Source organism: Chaetura pelagica, unplaced genomic scaffold (genome assembly GCF_000747805.2).
Source record: "Chaetura pelagica isolate M959 unplaced genomic scaffold, ChaPel_1.0 scaffold534, whole genome shotgun sequence".
NCBI lineage: Eukaryota > Metazoa > Chordata > Aves > Apodiformes > Apodidae > Chaetura > Chaetura pelagica.
In genome coordinates this window covers 751,226-769,195 of record NW_009953065.1, presented here as the reverse complement: position 1 = coordinate 769,195, position 17,970 = coordinate 751,226, and the positions used below count along the sequence as shown (strand labels likewise).

At 38.6% G+C, this 17,970-nt stretch overlaps 1 protein-coding gene across 1 annotated transcript in view; it reads left to right on the top strand.

Annotated features, from left to right (window-relative positions):
• Positions 1-16,623, top strand: part of LOC104387976 (chromosome unknown open reading frame, human C12orf40) — a 17,766-nt gene extending 1,143 nt beyond the window's left edge. The window contains exons 2-13 of the mRNA XM_009996779.1: positions 770-809; positions 2,710-2,845; positions 3,630-3,762; positions 4,263-4,329; positions 5,674-5,874; positions 7,220-7,326; positions 10,021-10,553; positions 10,786-10,858; positions 11,553-11,613; positions 12,169-12,235; positions 13,331-13,413; positions 16,000-16,623. Of these exons, the coding sequence (XP_009995081.1) occupies positions 770-809; positions 2,710-2,845; positions 3,630-3,762; positions 4,263-4,329; positions 5,674-5,874; positions 7,220-7,326; positions 10,021-10,553; positions 10,786-10,858; positions 11,553-11,613; positions 12,169-12,235; positions 13,331-13,413; positions 16,000-16,623 (2,125 nt within the window). The remainder of the gene's footprint in view (positions 1-769; positions 810-2,709; positions 2,846-3,629; positions 3,763-4,262; positions 4,330-5,673; positions 5,875-7,219; positions 7,327-10,020; positions 10,554-10,785; positions 10,859-11,552; positions 11,614-12,168; positions 12,236-13,330; positions 13,414-15,999) is intronic.
• Positions 16,624-17,970: the final 1,347 nt, after the last annotated feature.

Here is a 17,970-nt window from a genome sequence, read left to right as displayed (position 1 = left end):
AGAGTGTTCTAACTTTAAACAGTTAAAAAAATATATAAAATAAAGAAAAAGTACTTCCAAGGGGATACTCCATATTTATAACTGTCAAAAAAAGCCCTAATCTTAATGACCCAAAGACTGCAGCCATGATCACCCTGCTCACAGTAGTGACCCAGGGCTCCAATTTTATGCACTATGTCCTGCAGGTAATTAATTTAAGAGATATATAGTTTAAGGTGTAACTGTCTCTCATATTGCACAAACAAGAGCAGCTCAATAAAAATCATTGTGGCAATTTATGTTTCTTATCTTTTTTACAAAGTATTCATAATATTCTGTTAAGTCCCAAAAGGTAGAGGCTTGAACTGTCCTACTTTGTTTTCTTTTTTTTATATGGTTCTGTATCTATGTTGCAGCATGATAAAGAAAATTATGAAAACTGAGTATACTGACAAAGATTCCTTATAATGTTTTAAGAAATTAAGAATTGATGAGATGTTGCATTACAGGTCAAATGCCTAAAAGCTTTTCCCTCTGAATGTTTAATGTATATGTATTTGGTAGCCCTAAGATAGCATGTGATCCTATCTTTACCTGAGTAAGCCAGAATCAGTCAAAGTGGCTTAAACAGAGACATGTTGACTTTACTACCTGATGGATTGATCCATTATAACATAAAGTAACGTAACATAACGTATTTGTGTATTAAATTCTCAATACTGTTTATAAGAAATTCAGGCCATGACTCGAGATTGTACCCTTACAATTAATAATTATTTCCATCTTTCAGGAGCAGAATCATACTAAAGCGGGAAAGGAGAAAGCAAAAGGTAAACAGTTCTTCCCATCTTGGATTTTATATTGTTATAGTTGATTCAATTAGGAAAAACTTCCAAAGCATTTGGAGTGAGGTTCAAAACTACAGCATAACACTTATAATGTGTTTGCCTGACTGCATGTAACTTTTAGGGCAGAAGTCTTGTTCTGAATATACTACACTGAACTATAGCAGGAGGAGGAGAGGGTAGGAGAAGGCATGAATGAATAAATGTGCCCAGTTTCAGTTTTACTGAATTATTTCTGTTACTATATTTTGTTGGTATGTGCTGACACACAGGATTGCTTGGAACCTCACAGTGACAACCACGAGGTCAGCTAGCCTAGCACACATACACACAGCTATTTTTCTGGGCTACATAAAAGAATACTGGGCTCACTGAAGTATTTTATTCTGGCATTTGCAAAAGTAGGGCAGCTTATTTGCGTTTTGAATCTGAAAGTGAAATAATAGAATCAAATTTATCCCTGGCATAGCAGGAAACATTGCAAACAGGAAAGGGGCGGGGGGGGCAGGGGGAAAGGAGAAGATAGTTAGAACCATAGTTTAGTCAGTTTGCTCCTCAGCAGCTGGTAAAAAAGAGACAGTATAGGGAAGTTCCACCACTGAAGCTGTTACCAATGCCCAGAGCAGATGCACTGGCATATACAGGAAGAGGAAAAACAGACTGACAGCATGGAAATGATCTCTCACATGAAAACCTTTAAGGGAATGTAGGAGCAACCAGCAGCTTGTTGCCCACAATGCCTTCCCAGTCTCCTGGGGGCCCATGAGTGCTCAAAATACCTGTTTACTGAGGGGTTTATTGGTCTAAGCCACATCATTTACATTACAACTACATAATTTCCTTCTGTGGAGGAGAGAAAACAGGAAAGTATCCAAGACAGGATTGTGTTTAGTAACTTAATGCTAAACTACTTAACACAGTGGTAATTTTGTAATTGCTATTACACAGTTAATACTAATTTAGTAATCTCAATGTGATGGGAAGAAAATATCTGGAACATTGAGGGGACATGGGTACATTTTTGGGGTGTGGACTCCAGAAAGCTGAGGATTGTTGTATAATAATTTATACAGGAAAATAGTTGCCAACAAGCATCTTGAATATATTAGTTACATGTAACCTGCAAACATGAGAGGAATTACATTTCAGAAGAAATGCTATTTTGTGTTTTGGCATAGCCTTCAGTTTTCAATATCCTTCTTGTGGTTAAAATAAAGAAATCTTACTGTTTTGATTTATTCATCTGCTGTGCTTGATAGTTATGTTTTTAGGATTATTATTAATAGTTTCCTATAAAATGGAGATTTTTGTTTCCTAAATTTTCCAGAATTTGTGCCTGATATATTAAAACTGTTAGTTGTATCTCTTTCTGTTCCTTGCAACAAAAAGCCTTTCCAAAGTCTCACTCTTAGAGATTTTTCCTCTTTATTTTTTTTATCTTTTATTTATTTGTTTGTTTGTTTAGGGGGGGGTGTTTGTTTGTTTTGGTCACAAGAATATTTCCTATGACAAGAAAGACAAATTTGGAGAACAATAAACTTCTCATGTCCTTATAGATTTTAGCTGATAAGCTTCCAAAAAAGTAAAATTTAAATTTTTAAAGACTTTTCTTTGAAGCATTTTGGTATGTCCTTTATTTTAAAGAGAGATTTTAAATGATCTTTCACAAAGGCATGAATGCTTCAGGACTAAGTTTTGGGCATCAAGAGAACAATTATTTATTTTGAATATGAAAAAAATTATATTTGCAGTCTTTTTTTAAGGTAGTAAAAGTAAATTAAGTAACAGTAGGCAGGGTGTGAGAACTCAGAGATGCTTAATTTCCTTTTATTATTAGGAATTGTTTCTTAAGTCTTAACCTATTCTCCCTTTAAAAAAAAATTAGGAATTCTTTGAAAAGAAGAAACTTAAATCAAAAATGAAGCTTCTGGGAGTATCATCTCCTAAAAGTTCAGCAGTCAGTTTAGATCTTCTCAATCTGTATGTTGTTAACCAGATATCAACCAAAAAAGACCACACTGGTGAGTGGAATGTAACAGTGTTCTGACTTCACAGTTAACAGAGTCAGTTATCTTTAGCTATTAGTTCTATTATTTTAGTTCTTGTTCTTCCACTAATAACTTAATGCTCAAGTGTTGTTTTATTTCTAAAATAAAAAATTAAATTGTAAGTAAATAGAAACACTATGATTTAATAAAAAGTCAGGACATAAGAGAAAACAAATAACCTTGGCTACTGCCTACTTCACCTTTAGAGCCTTGTACACTTGGGCACCTTCCTCCTTCCATTCATTAATTTTTCCTTTTCCATTCATTAATTTTTACATCCATTTCTTTTTGCCTTTGCCATTGAATGGGTCCATTTGTATTCAATTTCTTTTCTCATAACTTTTGGGAGGCATTTGGAATATTCTCTCAGTTCTACCCAAAGTATCTGTCTCAAAATCCATCATTAAGATCCTAAAAAAAGATCTCTACAACTTACAAGAGTCCTAACTCTTATCCTCTGTGACATATCCATAAACCAGATCGTGGAGAAGTTGTTGTCCTATGCTCAGGAAGATTAGAAGGTGACTGAGGAGGGCAACAGAGCCTGTCTACACAGAGCAGCTGGCTGTAAATAATTTTATACTACAGTGCAATTTAGAATAGAGCTCTTGCATTGCTAGTAATAAAGAAAGTAAAAAATATGGCTTTAAATTGATTAATAAACTTAAAACAATAACTTTTAAACGCTAATTTAAATTCAGGAGGCTCAAAACTTTCTCCAGGCCCAGCACTGACATTCCAAATACTTTCCTTGCAGAGAACATCAGGAAACCAGTCCACATTGATATCACTGAGGATGTAAAAATACCTCTTAAAAGGCACAACATAGAGCTTCCCATGTCACCACTAAGAACACAGCATATGCCAAACTTAGATGACATCCAGAACAGGTACTTGTATAAAACAGGCAGTAGTCAAGCTTTAAGGAAGTTCTAGAAAGGGATTTCATCGTGGTCTTATACTTGTGGTATTGAGTAAACATAAACATACCATTCTAAGATGAAGAAGTTTCACAATCACTCCGGGCATTCCAGTGATACTTTTACTCTGAGATGGTAAATAAATGTATTCTAAATAAAAAACTGTATATGAAGCTCAGAGATTTAAAAAAACCCAAACCTTTCTTTACTCCTATCAGGTACATACAGTAAGTTTGTCTTGCAGAGCAGTCTATTCAAACACCATTTTCCACTTACAGTTTTCCCAACCAAATTCAGACATCCTGAAGTGACTGACTCAGACACTAGTGCTTGTAACGGCTTAAGAATCAGTCCTTAAGATGTGTGGAAAAATATTATTAAATTATTTTCAAATTAATACTAGGAATGTTTTTATTCTTCTAGATCTTATATGTTGTATTTCATAGGCTTGTTTTTATTCATTTTACAAGGTTACAACAGCAAGTATTGGACAGCAGAAGGCAGCATCTCTCAGAGAAAGTAAAATACCAGCATCATGTAAGGAAGTTAATTGTTCTCACTGATGTAAAGCTAAAAATGTGCAGCAATGACTGTATTTTTAAGTGATTTTTCAAGGAGTAACCAAATCTCATGGATACTGAAACATTCAAAGTGTTTCTCTTTAAGGCTATACTGATATATCATATGCCAGTCATATTTTAATAGAAAATGTTATATTTGTTCCTGCCATTTTTTACATATTTCTTGAAAGGCTCACCTTCTTTTAGGCATTTTCTATAATACTTCAGAATATCTGTGATCTAAGCTAGTCACAAAGTACAAAGATTATGGGAAAGACACTGAAACAAACAGCTAGTAAATTTTTAAACAATATGCAGAAATATGAAATGATGAAATGTGAGAAGCACAGACAGAAGTGAGTCTTCAAGAGGAAGTACAAGTCTCAGTGGATATCACTGAGAAGTGCATACACTTATTGAGGTTACAGGGAAAATCTTTTTCTTGAGCACAGAGAGGATATATTTCATATTTAGTGTGGCCAGAAATAATGGCTTAAGATGCTAGCTGAGTTTGTCCTAAAGCTCCACTTGTAGGGATAGATTTACATGAGTTCATAAAAATGTGTGCTAAAATCTGCACACACAGAAACCTAATTTAATGTATGGATCAAAAATTAAAGTTCAAAGCCTATATGTTGCAAAGAACTGGTTTTAAAATTGTCATAAATTTAAGTATATCCAATTTAAGTAATTAAGATATATCCACTTGATTTAGAAGAAAGAATGGCTATACACTTAATGATTTCCAGCTTTCTGGAACTGTATGGTTTAATGGGACAAAGATTTTGTGCAATTAATGTACAAGACTTCTGCACTCTGTAGTTTGTGCTGCTTTTCATAGATAAGCTGGATTACAGGCATTACTTCCAAGCAGCTGTGTATACAGTGACATTTCATGAGTTTTGCCTTCAAATTTCTCCTTGTGTTCTGATCTGAGTGAGATAGCATTCTTGGTATCACAATATGCTGGAGTTCTCAATGGTGTAAAATATTTTTCATCTTACTACTTAAGAACCAAGTCAGCAGATTATCTGTCTATACATCTAAGGAAAAAAATGTATGTGTACCCATTTCTGCTCAGGATAACATTTGTGGGCAGGCTTCAGCTAAGGTAGGTACTTAGGTGTTTCCCTGAAATAAGCCCTTATTACCCTATGTTTTTCATGAAAAAGTCATATCAGAATACATGAAAATCTGCTCTTGCATGTGGTATATGTGCAGAGGTGTAAAATAGATAGAAATATTTTATTACTTTGAACTTCATGCTTCTATCAAAACAGTTTCAGATAAATAAAATATCTCCTTGCTATATTTTGTCTAGTTGTCCCAAGTAACAGAATTAAGGTATGCTGAGTCTAGTATGGAACATGAAGACAACATGGCAAGACAGTTTAATGCCTGCCCGTTGTCCCCTTCTGTTTTTTGGTCCTCTAACTCTACACAGTTTTCTGAAGAAAATTTCAACACAAACCCAATGGGCAACACTTGGGAGCAGACCTATGAAAAGAAGCTGCAAAACCAGGTTTGACTAATATTTTGTCATTTTTAGCAGAATTATTTTAAACAAACTTTCATTTGTTTGGTGTGGAGAGTTAGTGTTAGGGTGAAGATAATTACATTTCTTGTAGGCTGGTGATGATGAATATTCCATAAATACAATAATATTTATTTTGTTGTTATGAAATACACTTAATGAACTTTTGTTCACTGAGCATCCAGTATTGCTGATATCTGCAGAAGGAAGGGCAGCAAGGAGAACTTCTATAGGTATATCATCAGCAAAAGGAAACCAAGGAAAATACTGTCCACCAATAAACAGAGTTGATGACCTAGTGGCAAAGGAGATGGAAAAGTCTGAGGCACTTGAGACCTACTTTGCTCCAGGCATTTCTGCCGTCTGCTCTCTAGCATGTCTTCAAGCTCAGTAGAGAGTATGAGGAAGAGTGGTACAAAACAGTAGTGAAGGATCAAGTCAGGGAATCCTTAGTAGCTTGGTCATTAAAAGTGCATGGGACTGGATAGGGTGCATCCAAGTATATTGAGGAATTTGGATGACACCACTGCAGGGCAGATGTGTATCATCTTTGAAAGACTGTGGTGATCAGGAAAGCTTCTCAGCTCTGTCCCTGAAAGGACTCTGGAACTTGATGTCCCAGAAGCAATTCCAAGGTACAAGAAGAACAAGAAGGCGTCTGGGAACTGCCAGCATAGATTTTCCAAGGCCACACTCTGCCTGATGAACCTGATTGCCTTCTGTGATGAAATGTCTGGCTCTACGAATAAGGCAAAGCAGCAGATACTATTTACCTCAACTTTAGGAAGTCTTTTTACAAGGTTTCTCATGGGACCCTAGTAGCCAAAGCGGGGAGGTATGAATCAAAGGAGTGGACACTAAGATTGTTAAAAAACTGTCTGTTGCCACCATGCTCAAAGTAGTTGTCTATGGGCTAAAGTCTATTGGCAACAGGTCAGTAATGACAGGGATCCCCAGAGATTAATACCAAGCCTGGCACATCTTCATTAGAACTCTCGTTGCACAATGAGATGGAATGCACCCTTATCACATCAGCAGGTTCATGCTTGACACCAAATTGGCAGAGTGATAATTACAGTAGCAGGGCTGCTACTCAGAGAGACCTTGATAACCAGGAGGTCACCAGGAACTTCATAGAGTTTAACACAGAGGAATACAACACCCTGCACCTCAGAAAAAATAACCCCACACATTAGTGTAGGAGTGGACTGACTGAGTAGGCAGCAATTTTGCAGAGAAAGCATGCATATTGTTTATAAACCAAACCTTAAAGTTTAAAACACTGTAACTATTACATATATCCAGAGTTTGACAGCTTCTACTGTTTTCTTAGCGAGGAAATAGTTCTGATCAAGACCCTTGGACCACAAAACCTCCAAGCCAATATATGTTCAGGAAGTCTGACACTGTGCCTCAGGAACTGTTTAAACCATTGCATAGGTAAGCAGTGATTTTTCATTACAGAGAGAAATAACAGTCAGGTTTAAGTAAGAAAGATACTAAGATAATCTAAAACCTACTGCTACTTGGTATTTCACTGAGTTTTGATGATTTTCAAGTAGAAATTGAAGTTAAATAGAAAGACTGAATATACCTAGGTATTGACATTTGCTGGAAGGCAGCAAAAGGTGAATTTTAGGAAGGCACTTGGAACCTTGGTCACACCACTTGCAACATCACACATGATGGTGATACTGAATCCACCCCGAGTAAGTAGCACAGATTTACTAATAGTCCACAGGGCAGGTGGCTGTCCCAGCTCTCATTAGTGCTGGTCACTCTTGCAAGTGCTTTTTTTATGACCGTGATACTGTAGCAATTGAGCAACTTTTCCACCTACCTTGTTTACATTTGGGATTCCAGGAACCAAGAATTTTTCCCCTTCTCTTTCATATGTGATCCTACAACAGCATTTTAAATTTAAATTTTATTTTAATTTTTTAGAATTGTTTCAATAATACTTTTATGAGAATATACACTTAAAAAAAAAAAAAAAAAGAATGGTTAGAAACCTAGAATATATTTATTTTTGCATGTGCTGATTAAAAATCTTTTTAATCAGAGAGTGTTTAGGGCCAGATACATTTATACTGAACATTTTATTTCAGTTTCTTTCCAGGGGCTCTTGCCTGAGTCTAGGGGTCTTACAGGGCTAATCTTTCTTTACTCTTTTTATTCTGTTAGTCTGCTATCTCATTGAAAGTTTCTAGCAGTCTCTAGCTTAGGCTGGAGAGAGCCATAAAAAGGCTGTATATATTATTTTGCTGTTCCCAAAGTACCTACAGCCTGTTTGCCTGGGGAGTCAAGTGACTGATAAGCTCACTGACCACATGATAACTGCATGAAGACATCAACTTCCATTCTTAGTCCCCTTAACTTTCTCTTTCTGTCTTCTCTAGTTTCTCCCAGCTTTCTCCAGCAAAATCTAAAATGAGGATAACATTCACCTTGCTGTGTATTTTGGTGAATACCTGATGAGTATATTTACATTAAAGACCTATGTAACCTTATCTCACCTGCATCTTCCTTTTCATATCTTCACAGCCTCTCAGGCCTGCACTTGTCTGCTTATGGCACCTGCCTTAGTCCTCTGCCCATTCACTGACAGCATCTCCTTTCCAACTGTTCTTCAAATCCATTTCTTTGTATCCTCCTTATTTTGTTTCATTCATTATAGACATAAAATCTTCTGCCTCAAGAGCTGGCAGTTCTCCTGGGAAGGGAGTTTCTTTTGCTTTGTGTGAAAAGTAGAGTATAAACTCATATAATCTTTTAATGTAATTGTAACATACTGATTATGTAATAAATATGCATATATCTGAGAGCTGTGGCACCTCGAGATCATTAATTATTAACTAAAAAAAATAGGTATCTTATAAAAAGAGCAGGTGTCTTTCACTCTGAATAGTACTTAGCTATTTCTTAATCTATTAACTTTTTCTTAGAATTACCAAATGTGCAGCTGGAGTGACAAAGGAGCCTCTGAATTGCTCCACGGAATGTTCTTACTTTCCTCATGTAGATGTATCCAGGTTTCTCTAGAAACAAAGTCTCGTGTGTTTAGCCTTTTAAAAGTCTTCTACATAAGGAGAGAACACTGCTTCCTCATTTAAGTTCTCTAGAATCTTCATCCAGTTCCAAGTATTTGCTGATCAATACAGATTTATTTTTTTTCTAGTAAGAGTTTTCTGAACTACATTTCAGTTTTCAAGTTCCATTGATAACATTCCTCAAATATTTTTTTAAAGGGCATTTTTTTTTAATGGCCACCTTTGCCAGTTCTCTGTGCTTCAGAAGGCTCTCAACTTTTTGCTGAGATTCTCTAGAAGTTCAGTCAACGGATCGAGCCTAGAAAAAACAGTGAAAATGTTAGATTAAGAGCCAAGTAAGTGAAAGCACAAGTGCTTTCACGCTGCTGATTCTAGCATGCTAGCATCTTCAAACCCACTACTGTCAGAAGGTGGGTAGGGAAATACAGGCAAAACAAAATGTCTGACTGGCTTCCTGACCATAGAATAGGAAACTCCTGTACTGCATTAGGATTACTGATCTCAAGTACAGATGGAAGTCAGTTGCTAAAGAGGAATTAAGCAGTACATAGAGATTGTTGTTGTTGTTATTATTGTTGTTATTATTCCCTTTCAGTAGAGGAGAGAACTGTAGTGTTAAAGAACAAGCTATTTTTATCAGCAGAAGAAGCTGTCTTCCTCTTTTTTTTCCTCCCTTTTTCTTCCTCCCTTTTTCTCTCTTTTTTTCTCTCTTTTTTTTTCCCCCCGAAGTGCCCTGTTTTGTTCAGCTGGTGGAGCAGCAGTGACATGCTGTGGCTGATTTTATAAATCACAGTTCCTTACTCAGGATGTGCTCCATGTCTTGCTATGTTGGGAGACATCATGAATCAGAACCCATTTTAAATCAACCTTACTATAAAGGGGAAATAAAACACAGGACACTTTGCTAGTTGAAATAATGTAAGTTTGGGATAAAAGCAAGTGTGTCAAGCACTAAAGTATTTGAGATTTTTATAATTAATAATAATTTGTTTTGTTAGCAGTTTGTATTTTGCTTATTTATGTACTGAGCAAACTGTTTTTTCTTTTCTACACCTCCCCCTCATACCTCACCCACCACCCCCAGGCTAGACTATATGAATTCTGCCAGGAAAAATCCAGTGATAATGCCAAGTAATGAATCAGAAACCAGTGAAGGAATAAAAGAACTGTTGTTTGATGCTGTGAAAGAAAGTGCAGAACTGAAAGCTCCCCAAGATGGAAGTGATTGTTCCTTTCTGGCCGTGTTTGAAGACGAGAGCCAACCAATCCATAATATTCCTTCCACAAAGCATTTGAATCTTTTTGTTAACCAAAGCAATAGGGCCATTTTTTCCACTGATCCTGATGATAGAAATAAAATGACCAACAGAAATTATTGTTATGTTACCAGAGAGGCCTATTGTGCAATGAATGCAAAGAACAGTTCTGAAGACAGACATCTTGAAGGCATTTTCACAGCTCCAGAACAGCTGTTGTTTAAAAGTAACAGTGTCTCAAGTGCAAGCTACAAGAAAAACAGTGGACTTCATAAAACTCACCTGCAGGACTGTTATGAGGGACAGCAGTGCTTCATACCTTCTGAAACCGAAGAAAAACCTGCAAACCTTGAAAAAATAGGTGAGTGTAAGTATTTTAAGGACATACATTCTGATTTTTATTCTCCTTTTAAAAGCATATGTTTTTATAAGCAGAGATCTGTCTGCCCTGACCAAAACCATTTAATGAATCTTCAGAATGCAGCTATTTAATTTTAAATAAAATTATATGAATTATTCTAAAAAACTGACAAAAGCTTTTATTTCAATTATATGATTGCATTTAGAAATCAAGGTTTACTTTTTTGTTTTAGAGACATATGCTTATCACTGTGATCAGCAGATCAACCTGAATGAGAATGTACAGAACTATTCCAGAAAACAAAGGTGAGTTCCATAGAAATTATCCATTTATTAACTAATGACTATTGCAGAGACCTTGCTGATTTGGAGAAATCCTGCTAAGAGGACATGAAGGCATAATTCTAAACAGTATTACTGAGGATACAACTCTTCCCAGTGAAACCAGTAGTGAGTAATGTGAATAACCTTATGTGTATGTAACCCCTTTGTACCATTGTTCATCTGCCTATAATAAGTACAGAGAAAAAATGCTTCATCGGACAGCCTGGAGTCCCTGAAGTTAAGCTGTTGCTCTGACTTGCCCTCTAAAAGACCCTGTCTCCTCCCACTGACTATAGAGGAAGTTAATGTCCTTCCTGAGCTAAAGTTAGCATATGTGTGTGCCCCATGTTTTACAAAACACAGTTTCATTGAATACTGATCCATAACACTTTCCATTTTACAAAGCAGCACTATCTTCTGTCATTGACCATGTAACGTTTTGCATTTCAACCCAAGTGAATTTTGTGAAAAACAGGTTCTTGGTGTTAAGTCTCAGGCTCAGAAGTAATCCAATTATCTCAGCAGTGGGAAGCATTTCATGGTTGCTGAAGACAAAATAAAAACTGAAGACAAAAAAGTCACAAGTAATGACTTTAATCCAGAAAAAAAAAAAAAAAAAAAAAATGGAGAGGAGGGGAAATCACTTACCAAAGAACTCTGTGTTTGCATCCCTCAGTGATGATGAGTCTGTGAAAGAATCAGCCTGGAGACAGAGACAGCTCTTTGGATTCAAAGAGGTAACTTTTAAAAAGACGTGTTTTTTTTTGTCAAGCCTATTGTTTGCACCATTCATTTGAGGTAGACGAGGAATGTCCTCAACAGTTAGAATGTGAATTTAGCTTCACTGAATTAACTTCTGTGGAAGCTTCTTTTCCATCATAGTTTATATATGAAATCCAGAAAAAACAGCTTCTAGTTAAGTGGTTCAGGTAGTCCTTTCAGGTCCATAATTTACCCAGTTTGATTCACACCTAAGCTGATGCCTGAAATCCATTGTGCAAGTTACCCATTAACCCTTAGGGTCAGATTCTCCGTGCAGTGCCCAGATACTATATGCAGGACACTTCAGTATTGCAAAGGAGCTTCATGCCATTATACATATATAGAATCTTTCAGATATTTTGCATGTAGAAGTCACTAAGGCACATATAATGTTGCCCAGGGGTTTTCTACCTGTTCATATTTTTGGTACAGTGCAGTGACTCCTTGATGTAAGATAGAAACCAAATGTTTTAAACTGAGGTGCTGATCCTGATGAACCCTCACTCACTATTAACAATTATTTTCAAAAGTTCACAACAGCACGAGAGAAGGAGTATAAGTCTGGAACGAGTTCAAATCTTCAACAGATGCAGAAAGGTTAGTACCATTTATACATTATTATTTTTAAAAATCGGATTTTTCTCTAAGTGTGAGATGAAACAGTTGCTTTTAAAGCCAGAGAGAAGTGTTTTGATCTTTTTAGGACGTAGCATTTGATGAGGGCTTGTATTTTTTATTCACGAAGCACAGTATAAAGAAGACTAGCATTACCAGGTAACTAAGAACTATCTGTATTTGTTTTCCCTTGAGGAGATAAATTCAGATTAACTTATTTTTGGTGAGTATTACACACACAGTTTTCACTGTCCCATTTCCTCCAAAGTTGTTACCAAAACTGAAAAGTCAGCTCTGAAAGTAGGGGCAACTGTTAAAAAGATTAAATCCATGAGAGAAGTAAATAGAGTATCAATCTGAGCACCAGAAATCAAGTTTACTATCACCATATAGTAAAAGTGCCAAGAAAATGCTAGTTATTTCCATTATTTCTAGTCCTGCAGACCTCTGATGATTGGAAAAAAGCTTGGACATGTTTTCTGTATTAATTAATATAATCATTAGATATTTGACATGTGCCATTTTACTGGTCCAGTCTTTACTAGTCTTTATTCTCTTCCACAAGGCTATATGTTGTCATTCCACATGTGGACAGAATGAAGGGAGCAGGGAGGTCCCATGTCCTTTTTGCTCCCTTGGTAGCTGAAGGGGCAGCTGCACTGGCTGCATTTCAGAGCAGAAAGACTCCCAAGGGCCTCCAAGAGAAAAACATGGCCATACGCCCATGCAGCTTTTATGGCAGCCAATGTGTGCAGGAAGTTTTGCTGCCCTCTCTCCCTGCATTCTGCTCTGCAGAGTCCTTCCTCTTTTTGGGTAGCACAGTTCTGCTGCTGGTGCAGGCTGCTGATCAACAGCACAGCTGAAGATCTGGAGGACCTGTCTGACACAGTCTGTTGAGATGCATTGTCCTGAAAGGAGAATTTGCTATTGCCAAGAACTTCACTAATACTTTAAACAATATCTTAAAACTGCATCAGAAGTAGGAATGTATAGTTCTACATGCTATACTTGAAAACTGGATGTTTGAGGAATATTTGGTGAATACATTTTTTTCCCCCTGTTCATCTGTTTTTTCAGATGTGGAGTCACCACCCAGCAGCCAGTCCCCCAGTTACTCTCCAAGGCAGACAGAGAGCTGTTTCAGCTCCAGTCCTGACACAGTGAGTACTGCCCCTTCATGGCTTTGCAGGGGTTCATTTGAATCATCTCTGAGTGTATCAAAGAGTGGGTGTAACTGGATCCTTATTAATATTTTTGTTTTGTACTGAGCAACCTCAATTGTGAGGAAGAAAAGAAATTAGCTGTAAACTTTCCTAAGTAGTTTAGCAGACATGTGGTTTGGTCTCTTGTGTGGAATTACAGTAACGTGGCTGTGGGAAGATGCCAAACATGCTTCTGCACTGTCCCTTGTACAGCTGCCTTACTTGACATGCCTATAAGGCAGGGGGATTTCACACACGGTTTTCAGCTATTCTTGAACACAAAAATGCCACAAAGTAGGAATATAAATTCCTACCTCTTCCTTTCCTACCTCTTCAACAAAGGTCAGGAGTAACCACATGAGATAGGAGACAGGGAGGAGATGCAGAATGAAGTAATCACAATTAAAGAAGGAGTGGTCAGAGACCTACTACACCACTTAAACACACACACAAGTCAGTGGGACTGGATGGGCTACATCCAAGGGTGCTGGAAGAGTTGGCAGATGTGATGGCCAAGCCACTTTTCATTATTGACCTGAAGTCCTAGCTAACTGGGGAGGTCCCAATGGACTGGAGGGTAGCAAATGTAACACCCATCTATAAGAAAGGCAGAAAGGAGGATCCAGGAAACTATAGACCTGTCAATCTGACCTCGGTACCAGGGAAGGTCATGGAGCAGATCATCTTGAGTGTCATTAGAAGACATACAGAGGATAACCAGGGGATCAGGCCCAGTCAGCATAGGTTTATGAAAGGCAGGTCCTGCCTGATGAACCTGATCTCCTTTTATAACCTGATGAACCAACTATTGGATGAGGGAAAGGCTGTGGATATTGCCTGTCTGGACCCCCAAAAGCATTTGCCACAGTTCCCCATGGAACTCTCATAACTCTCTGGCTGCTTAAGGCCTGGATGAGCATATGATCTGTTGGATCAAGCACTGGCTGGACAGTTGGGCCCAGAGAATGGTGGTCAATGGAGTCAAATCCAGCTGGGGCCAGTCACAAGTGGTGTTCCTCAGGGCTCAGTGTTGGGACCATTTCTGTTTAACATCCTTATTGATGATCTTGATAAGGATATAGTGTGTATTATCAGTAAGTTTGCAGATGACATCAAACAGGAGTGTTGATCTGCATGAGGACAGGGAGGCTCTACAGAGAGACTTGGATAGATTGGATCACTGGGCTAATATTAATGGTCTGGGCTTCAACAAGGCCAAGTGCCAGGTCCTGCACTTGGGCCACAACAACCCCAGGCAATGCTCCAGGCTTGGGGAAGTGTGGCTAGAAAGTGTCTGGCAGAAAAGGACCTGGGGGTTCTCATTGACAAGCAACTGAATATGAGCCAGCAGTGTGCCCAGGTGGCCAAGAAAGCCAATGGTATCCTGGCTTGTATTAGAAATAGTGTGACCAGCAGAAGAAGAGAGGTGATTGTCCCCCTGTACTCAGCACTGGTGAGACCACACCTGGAGTGTTGTGTCCAGATTTGGGCACCTCAATTCAAGAGATATCGAGGTGCTGGAGCGAGTACAGAGGAGGGCAATAAAGCTGGTGAAGGGCCTAGAGAATCAATTTTATGAAGAACACTTGAAGCAGCTGGCAATGTTTAGTTTGAGAAAGAGGAGGCTGAGGGGAGACCTCATCAGTCTCTACAACTATCTGAAAGGTCTTTGTAGAGAGGTTGTTGCTGGTCTCTTTTCACAGGTAATTAGCAACAGAACAAGAGGTAATGGCTTCAAGCTGCAACAGGGTGAGTTTAGACTAGACATCAGGAAAAACTTTTTCACAGAAAGAGTGGTCAGACACTGGAATAGGCTGCCCAGGGAGGTAGTTGAGTCACTATCCCTGGATGTTTTTAAGGGTTGTTTGGATGTAGTGCTGGTGGATATGGTTTAGGAGAGAACTTTGTAGAGTAGGGATAATGGTTGGACTCGGTGTTCCCAAGGGTCTTTTCTAACCTGAATAGTTCTATGATTCCATGATTCTACACCCTTGGAGAAAGAATCAGTAAAATCCCAAAGAACCAAACCCAGACAGTTCTGGTCTTTCTGTTTATTTAATTAACTTAGATATTATACAATAATAGTATCAGAGAATGGTTTGGTTTGGAAAGGACCACAAAGCCCATCTATTTCCAACCCCTTTGTATGGGCAGAGACACCTCCCACTAAATCAGGTTGCTCAGAGCCCCATCCAGCCTGCCCTTGAAAACTTCCCTAGAGGGCTTCCACAGCTTCCCTGTATAACCTGTGCCAGTGTCTCATAGTGAAGCATTTCCTCCCCATCTCTAATCTAAATCTCCCCTCTTCAAATTTAAAGCCATTACTTTGTGGCCTCTCACTATATGCCCTACTAAAAAGTCCCTCCCCAGCTTTCTTCTAGGCTCTTTCAAATACTGGAAGGCTGCTATGAAGTCGCCCTGGAGGTTTCTCTTCTCCAGGCTGAACAACCTAGTTAGCTGTCGTTAACTAATTAGTTAGTAATTAACTTAGTCCTTAATCATTGAACTATTTAACCAGTTGCATTTACACAATTCTGTCCAAAGTCTGAAGAGGAAGACACAGCCAAAAAGAAGGCCTATCTGAATGAACAGTCCTTGAAGATAGATGATGACAACCTGGTCTCAGCCTCAGCAAGTGCAGAGCCCCCCATGGTTTCTCACACCAGAACGGTACCTCTCCAGGCCAGCAATATTTTGTCTAGAGAAGAAGCAACTCACCTTCAGGAGAAAGGCTCTGTTTTGTGTACCATGAAGGAGGAAAATGAAAACCACAGTGCCCCATCTGAAGGCAGCTCATCTCGCCGACCCTGGAAAAGAGAGCCTGTCACTGGCAGTACCAGGTGTGATTCGTGGTCGCAGACTGAGAGCTCTGTTACAGAAGCAGAGAAAGTGGATGTTGCCACCCAGTGTGACAGCCTGCAGGTGTGCAGCTGTGGGAGCTCCCTCCCCTTTGCCCGCAGCCCGGAGGGGGCCCCTCCTCACGGCACAGCGAGCACCGCTGGGGGGCACAAAACACCAGCGCCTGAGGAGCTGCAGCCCGCGGGCACGGGCAGCACAGCAGGAGGACCTGCATTTACTCCTGAAGCTGAATATATGTGTTTACCTAGCAGAAAGACTCTAGAGGTGCTGAGCTACATTGATATGATGAAGGAGAGAGATAAGCAGTGACCAACTAGAGTGGTGTGTAAGGAATACAGAATGTTTGTCTTGTTCTCAGTGTGCTTCATTTAATTGGTGTTATTTGGCATTTCTAGCCTGGTTAGACAAAATATTTTTTTGCTCTTTGCTTGCTTTAAATTATTATTAAGCATGGGTCTGTGTCTGCCTACTGCTGTCTCCAACTATGGCTTTCTATAGATCTCCAGTTGTTAACACAGAATTTTACAAAAGCCTGGTAAATATAAATCTTAGGAAGTAGATTGGCTTCCCCATCATATATCCATAGGATTCTGTAGTTTGGGAATGACTTTGTTCTTGAAGGTAGTGGAAAGATTCTATTTCAGTTCAAGTGGCTCAGAACTATTTTCTGATTCTTATTAATTTTAACAGGCAAGCTGGCCTTTGCCATGTTTGTACTAAATACAAAAAATGGGAAACAATAGAAAATGCACATCTGCACACATAGAATAAAATGTAATTTAAAAAGGACTAATTTATTAATTTTTACTGGGGGAAAAAACCCCAAATACTTAATCTTCCTTCCATAGCACATCTATTGATTAATTCTCTGGTTGTTAATACTGACAAATCTTTTACATGACTCTCTTTTGCCTACAGACTGAAAATCTGAAATGCTTTGCTCTTCATTTCCATATTTCTGTGAAGCTACAACTCACAACAAATAAAAGTTTCTGATAATGTCACTTCTAGCTTATATTCAGTCCTTGTAAAAACGTTTCTAGTAAAGGTGGTAGAGATACTTTGTGTCCGACATCTTCTACTTGGATAGCCATACATGTTTAATTATATATGTGTATCTAGTTATATATACATATAATGCCTGACAAATTAGGTGATCTTCTATGATGCGGTTACAGAGTTGCTGGGTAAAGGAAGAGCAAGTGATGTCATCTGGACTTGTGCAAAGCATTTCACACTGTCTTGCACAACATCCTTGACTCTAAATGGGAGAGACATTGATGGATGGACCACTCGGTAGATAAGGAATTGGCTGGATGGTTGCACTCAGAGAGTTGTGGTCAATGACTCAGTGTCCAAGTGGAGATCAGTGATGAGTGGTGTTCCTCAGGGATGAGTTTTGGGACCTGTGCTGTTTAACATCTTTGTTGGTTACATGGACAGTTGATTGAGTGCACCTTCAGCAAGTTTGGTGATGACACCAGGGTATGTGGTGTGGTCAACACACTGGAGGGAAGGGAGGTCATCCAGAGGGACCTTGAGAGGTGGGCTTGTGCAAACTGCATGAACATGGCCAAGTGCAAGGTCCTACATAGGGGTTGGGGCAATCCCAAACACAAGTACAGGTTGGGTGGAGAATGGTTTGAGAGCAGCCCT